Raw genomic sequence first — 7,522 nt, 5'->3', positions numbered from 1 at the left:
GGACCTCTTCCTTGAAGCATTGCTGAGGAATAAGATCAAGACTGTTGGCTGATCGTCAAAATCAAATGACTCGGGTGCCCAGAAATTGGGCTGGCATGCCTGTCATTTTGACTAATTGTTCTCATCCCACGTTCACCTTTCTGGGATGCTCCTTGATGATCCATTCTTGATACTCATGCACATTCTTCAAAGGTTTTCTCTCCTTTTGTCTTTTTCATAGAATCTTCAGATGAAGATGAGGCTTCTGGGCCTGAAGACCTTGTGGATGAATACTCAGATGTAAGTTTTGGTAAGACCTGTTGACAATTAGCAAAGCAGTTTAAGTAATTGTTTCATTTATGACTTGAAACTAGTTAGGCGATAGAGAGCATAAAAAATTGTCCCAATAGATGCACTTTTGTGGCGCTGTAACGGCATACCACAATGTCAATATTTTCACTTTTCTCTGTTTTTACAAAAATAGAACATACAATTACTATTTTTTTTTCACTTTTTTCCAAGTAACATTAGATGGAGACGCATCATCAAAAAACACCTGATTTTGATAGTCATAGTATAATCATAATATGTTTCATTTACAAGCGCCTTTCAAAACTCTCAAGGGCACTTTACAGGCTCATCATTTCATCAGCAAGGTTTGAAGAGCCATCATCATCTGAGTCAGGTTGTAGCAAGGACAGTGGCCCTTGAAGACTGACTTTGGGCACTCTTCGTCTTATCGGTTACTCACTTGAAAACGCTGTGCTTCCTGCGACGAGCGAACGTGTTCTAAACTATACTTTTATCTTTTTTTTTTTTACCCAGATGTTGCTTCAACAAGTGTAAAAACGGTCACCACTACTGTCCTCCTTCAACCTATTGTACGATTCGCTTTTTAAAGACCATTTTATGCCGGCTTCCAAAATGCAGTAGGGTCAAAACATAGCACAACTCATCTCGCTCGTGGCAATAATCAAGACAAATTTAATACAATTGGTACGCACAGCAATCACCATTGTTTTGAGGGTTCCTGCAGATCTTGCTGATGAACTGATTATTTGAATTAAATGTGTTGGTGGAGGGTAACATCTACAACTTGCAAGACAGCAGGCCTTGAGGCTTGGAGTCTTTGATCACTCCCTTTTGAAGTGATATGAATTAATTGACCTGTTTTGTCAGCCACTGCACGTTGCAAAAAGTTCTTGTCACAGCAAAATATTGAGCAAATATATCTTAAGTCACTGTCAATCTTTGTATCCTGTGAAAGTGTGGTATACCAAATGAGATAACGACATCAGCCAATATGGTCACGCTTGTGCTTCTCTAAAGAAGGATTTAAACAAATTTTATTTGATGAATAAGTTGAGTGCTCCGGTGCTACCAGTGCAAAAGTTAGTAGCCCCATGTTATAGTGCATTTTTCTTGCTTCAAGATTTCACACATACGTGCTACTTATTATTATCGATCAGAATTGGGAGGAGGATGAGCTGATGGAGGAGGACAAGAAGGATCAAACTGACCAGGATGAACAGGATCACGACAGCAGGAGAGGGTCCAAAGCCAACGGGGAGGAAAATATGGAGTATGATAATGAGAGTGAAGAAGAATGACACGTCAAACACAAACATTGTCACGAGAATTATGTACTTTCATTTTAGTCGTATTTTGATTTTATTCTGACATCCAAGTATTGTTTTATAAATTGAGCAAAGTGGTGGAGTTCAACTGTTTGCTTGTCCTCCATTTTATGTTCAACCTTCTCTATCTTTTACAATCTCAAGACTGCCAACTTGAAGAAGAAGAGGAGGGCAACGTGTGATGCAACATTAATATGAATACTTCCAAACTTGGTCAATTTCTGTAAGAATCCCAGTTCACTGTTGCCAGATGCCAGTTGCAAATGAATTTGGAGATGCTTCCAAGTTAGTCTGCATTTCAGGGTTAATGCTGTCAACTTGCAATCAATACTACAGCATATTGTTGTGCTGTGCAGGAGAAAAGTTGGCGCCTCCTACTGGTTGACAAAAAACACACTTGCCATTTTGTGCCTAGTTCTTAAGGCTGGGATGCAGGCTTTTTATGTACAGAACACTCTTTGATCCGGAGGTGGACTCGATAAGACCATACATGATGTCCATGCATAAAAATGTAAATCTCAAATGTACAGTCAAGTGTTTGTATGAGCTATTCCCTCAGACTATCCCGCAGAGGTTCTTGAAATTAAAGGAACTCTGATAAAGCAAGTCTCCTGAAGGTTTCTCTCCTTCTGTGCAGGCCGCTCTCCTTCTGTGCAGGCCGTCACCCTTTTATTTTTAGTTGTGATTTCAGTCCGTGGGTGGTCCTGATGTCCACTGGCTTAAAACAGTGGTGTGCCGTAGATTTCATCACAAGGCCTTCAGTAGTACTACGTCTGAATCAATCCCGACTGAAAAAAGTGTGATTTACTAGAAGTCTCCTAGGGGGTACCATTAGCCATGACATAACTGACCGACCTTTCTTAATGGTCGATGAAAAGGTTTCTTCAGTCGTCATCTGTACTTCTTTGAAGGTGTTGGACGTTTTGCTTCTTATCCAAGAAACTTCGTCAGCAAACTAAAGTCTTACTGGTCTTTCTTAATGGTGTCCATTTTTCTTGAAAATGGCTTTAACAATAAATCTCCAAACAAATGCATTTCTTTTCTTTCAGTCATTGTGGGTTGACAAAACTGCGATTAAATCAACACAATATATTTGCTTAAGAGCTCACTGCCAATACAGTGTGCTAGCTCTTGCCAGTATGGTCTTGTCACTAGTGGCTTATGATCAGAGCAGTTGTCGCAAACTGATTAGTGAGTGACTTGCCACTCATAGTTCGCAAAAAGTGACGTTGACCACCGCCTGCAAGAAGGCGCTGGTCCTCATCTTGGGGTGCCAATTTGAAATCTTATTGGTGAGAGCAACAGTTTGATCGACACATTTGATGCGACATGGCCCGCAGAACTGATTGTGAAGCCATCCAGGTAACAAATGATGACTGAAATGTGATTGGTTAAATGCTTGTCTATGAAAACACACATCTGAAATCAGCTCAACAGGGGAAAAGTATAATGAAAGGAAGCTGAAAGACAATTTGGAATTAATGAACTAAATATAATTAACATCAGTCCGTGATTCTATTTTTAGGCCAGCAGACAAGGCTTTGCCGGTTCTGATGGTCCTGCCACAATGACTACGCGGTCCATCGTTCGGTGGTAAGGGTGAACTCATTCGGGCAGGTGATCCGGGTGAGACCTTAGTGGGGAAACAACACTCAACCCTAGCATGGCGCGGTGAGGCTGGAGGTTTCGGATGGCGACGTGGAACCTGGGCCGGCGAAATGTCCTCACCCGCAACTAAATGAGCCGGTTTGAGCCTGTCTACTGATATGCCCTACCTTCGCCCACCCATATCGAGCACAAAACTCTTTTCGCCGTGTTCGAGCACTCTAAACAGGCCATCGTACGGCGGCTGGAGGGGGACTGCTTCCGGCCACCTAGTGGTCCGATCGACCATAGTGAGGAGATTTGTGCAACCCTGCGAAGTAGGGAGCGGCCCGACCTGATCCACATGGACGTGGTCAAATCTCTTGGCCGGAAAAAGGGGGGTGGCATCATGACGCACAAAGACAAACTGGGCTGACCTAAGAGCAGACGGAACGAATATTTTGGGGACGCAGTGGTGAAATGGTGCTGGAGTCAGGGGCTCTCCTGGCAAAAGGGGGAAAGAAGGTGTACCCGAAGCTTCAGGCAGAAATTCGCCAGGGACGCGGAGCGGCTGGCCGACCACTAACTTTGCCGGAGCGGCGTTAAGGTCTTCTTTTGGGGCCGAACGGAACCCGAGCAGCCCCCACGGAAGCCGGTCGACCCAGTTACCGTCCGATAGCACGGCCCGTAGCGCAGCTTTAAGTGACCGGTGGAAACGTTCACACATCCCGTTAGCCTGCGGGTTTTAGGCCGAACTGTGTTGCACCTGCATACCCAAGGACTGCGCCATGGCCGACCAGAGCTCGGACACAAACCGGGGGCCCCTGTCCGAAGTGATATCAGATGGCGTGCCGAAACGTGCGACCCAGGACGACAGAAATGTGTGGGCTATATCTGCTGAGGTCGTGGAGGACAAGGGGACTGCTTCCGGACTCCTAGTGGTCCGATCGACCATAGTGAGGAGATGTGTGCAACCCTGCGAAGGAGGGAGGGGCCGGACCAGATCCATATGGACGTGGTCAAATCTCCTGGCCAATTAGTAAAGTTTCCAGGCTTTCCCGGGTGTGCCTGTGGACTTTGGCACGCTGACATGCCACGCATGTGAGAGGGAATGAATAGAATCAAAAATTCGCTGACGCCACTCCTGCGGAACCACGGGACGAGTGTGACCCGTAGACACATCGCAGAGGAGAGCGGAACCCCCTTCACACAGTGCCACCTCCTCAAGTTTCAGGGCCGTGCCTGCTGCCTTGAGTTCCTGGATGTCCGGATCCTCAGATTGGGCGGTGGCCATCTCTGAAAAATCCATCCCGAGCTGGACTGGACACACGATCGCACGTACAAGCAATCGGCCACAGGGTTACATTTGCCGGCAACGTGCTGAATCTTTGTTGTGAATTCCGAAATGGCCGCTAAATGCCGTTGCTGTCGGGCCGACCACGGTTCGGTCACCTTCGACTTGGCGAATGTTAGGGGTTTATGATTACGTAGGCGGTGAACCGGCGCCCCTCGAGGAGGAAACGAAAATGGCGCGTTGCAACATAGAGTGTTAACAACTCTGTCGAAAACACTACTTTGCATTCGTTATTTTGCAGCTTCCGACTGAAAAATGCAAGGTGCTGCCATTCGTTCTCCACATCAGACACATCAGTAGTCAAGGCCACCTGCGCGGTTGAGATCGGGTGGACCAGAAGAGTTGCACCCGCGAGATCTTCCTTGGCTCGTTGAAAGGACTGGGCTCGTCGCGGGGCCCACTCGACAGGGTCATTAGCCTTTTTTTTCCACAAGGCGCCGTAGAGGGGTTGTAGGAGGTCGGCTGCATGAGGAAGAAACCGGTTGTAAAAATTGATCATGCCCAAAAACTTCTGCAGAGCCATAACTGTGGCCGGGCGGGGGAAATCCACCACTGCCTGCACTTTGGTGGGAAAGAGGATGGCGCCCTGTGGAGAAATGCACTGCCCCAAGAAATCGATCTTGGACAGACCAAATTGGCACTTCACAGGGTTAACAATAAGGCTGTGCGAATCAAGACGCTTCAAAACCTTAGTTAAGTGCGACAGGTGTTCCTCCGGTAAAGGGCTGGCCACAAGGATGTCATCGAGATAAACAAATCCAAAATCAAGGCCTCGCAAGGCATCAGTCTTTGAAAGGTCTGTGCTGCCCCCTTCAGGCCAAAAGCTATGCGGAGAAATTCAAACAGGCCAAAGGGGGTAGTCACCGCAGTTTTTGGCACATCATCTGCCCGTACCGGCACCTGGTGATAACCGCGAACTAGATTTACAGTGGGACCTCGGTTTGCGAACCCCTTGGCTGATGAACGTTTTGGTTTATGAACGTTACATTAAGAAAATTTTACCTTGGCATACGAACTATGTTTTGGGATACACACGGAGCTGCCACAATGAGTGATGTGTCGTTCGTGAATGAGCCTGTTCTCCAAACAAGGAAATGGCAGCAGACTTTTTTTTGTCCTCTATTCCCCGTCCCCAGTCGTCGGTTAAAGCCACGTGATTGGTCAAGAACGCAGCAATGGGGCATGGGGTTACAGACAGAGAGTGAGGCCGTTCTCCAAAAAACAAAATGGCATCTTCGGTTAAAGCCACGTTATTGGTCAAGAACCCAGCAGTGTGTGTGTGGGGGGGGGGGGGGTTAAACATTAAAGATACAGACAGACAGAGCGAGAGAGAAAACACACACACACGAAAGGAAGAGTACAGAGCTTGAAACAAAAAAAAAGAAAAGGGGGAAAAACAACTAAATTGGAGAGAAAATGGATAGAAAACAGTGAAATTTGGACCCATTTCAACTTTGATAGTTCAAAAGCAGAGTGTAGAATGGAAGGTTAAATATCCTTTCAATCAGGCTCCACAAATAACCCGCACAAAACCATCTGTACACTTGATGCAAAAAGCTATGAACCCAGCTAAACAGAACACAATTGATGAACTAGATACAATTATCACAGAGAAAGCACCTACAAGGGATCATTCCTCAAGATGGTGAAAGAAGCCTATGTTCCTCATCAAGTAGTTAATGCTGAGGAAACCGGACACTCCATTCCATCAATCCATTAACGACCATCACAAAGGTAAATTAAATGACTTTATTGTACAGTACAGTTTATTTATTTAATCATAATATATAGCACATTGATTATACATAAAATAAGGTATATTTTGTTTAGTTTTAGTCTTAGAAAATTAGAAAGTAGAACATTATGTTTTATGGGGACCTGGGAACGGATTATTCTCATTTTAATAGTTTCCTATGGGAAAGTAATTTTTGGAATACACACTTTTCGCCTTACACATTCTGTCTGGGAACCAATTAAGTTAGTAAGCCAAGGTCCCACTGTACTTTAGAAAAGAGCACGGCGCCGGCCAAACGCGCGGAAAAATCTTGAATGTGCGGGATGGGGTAACGGTCATGTGTGGTTATGTTGTTAAGCCGACGAAAATCACCGCACAGCCGCCAAGAACCGTCACTTTTGGGCACCAGGTGTAATGGTGAGGCCCACGGGCTGTAGGAATGCCTCACGATGCCTAAGCGCTCCATTGTCGCGAACTCCCCTTTCGCCATTGCCAATTTTGGCGCGTCGAATCGAGCGCGGGCAAAAACTGACGGGCCGACCGTGGGGATGAAATGCTCTACCCCGTGTTTCGTATCGGAATTGGAAAAGGCGGGGTAGTTAACGACGGCAAATCGGTCAGCGGACGCTCGTAAACGTTACCTGACGTTAAATAATTTGCGTGTGTTAACGCTCCGAGCCCTGCAGCCTCACACGGGAAAGTCGCGAAAGAGATGGCGTGAATCAAATGACGGTTAGCAATGTCCACGAGTAGTCCGTGAGCACATAAAAAATCTGCGCCGATTATCGGAACTGTGATCGAGGCAACAATAAAGTTCCACTTGAATTCCTGTCCGTGGAAGCGCACAGGAGCCAAAGTTGGCGATGGGCAAGCCGTTAGCCGCGCACAGGGGGCCCACATCCACCTGCCGTCTTGTCCGCGGCGGTGGGCGTCAGCAGGCTTACTTGTGCCCCGCTGTCCACAAGAAAACGTCTTCCTGACGAGGAGTCCATAATGAAAAGCAGCTCGCTTTCGTTGCCGGCGCCCATGGCTGCTACTGGGTGCCGGCGTTGGGAGTTTCCCGGATCCTCGTTGCGCCAAACCGCTGATGGAATAAACAGGTGGTCTTCCCGCACCGCTTCTCTGATACCACTCCTGCCACAACGGTCGGATCGATGCTCGATGCCCGTTCACCGAGAGGTTCGGCCATCACGCTTTGCACGGCGAACCGCCATGTCGCCAGAATCACTCGAT

General features: G+C 46.8%; 1 protein-coding gene across 4 annotated transcripts in view; it reads left to right on the top strand.

The window, feature by feature from the left end:
- Positions 1-2,222, top strand: part of wdr43 (WD repeat domain 43) — a 21,788-nt gene extending 19,566 nt beyond the window's left edge. Inside the window, exons 17-18 of one of the 4 annotated variants that reach the window (XM_089004763.1) lie at positions 221-279; positions 1,449-2,222. In XM_089004763.1, the coding sequence (XP_088860889.1) occupies positions 221-279; positions 1,449-1,589 (200 nt within the window). In that variant the 3' untranslated portion in view covers positions 1,590-2,222. The other 3 variants (XM_089004765.1, XM_089004766.1, XM_089004764.1) reach the window with 3 other exon arrangements.
- The last annotated feature ends 5,300 nt before the right edge of the window (positions 2,223-7,522 follow it).

The sequence above is a fragment of the Hippocampus bargibanti genome, linkage group LG09, assembly GCF_051943395.1.
Source record: "Hippocampus bargibanti isolate YZ-2025 linkage group LG09, ASM5194339v1, whole genome shotgun sequence".
Lineage (NCBI taxonomy): Eukaryota > Metazoa > Chordata > Actinopteri > Syngnathiformes > Syngnathidae > Hippocampus > Hippocampus bargibanti.
Note: the sequence above shows the minus strand (reverse complement) of the source record. Positions and strands in the feature narration are given on the sequence as shown.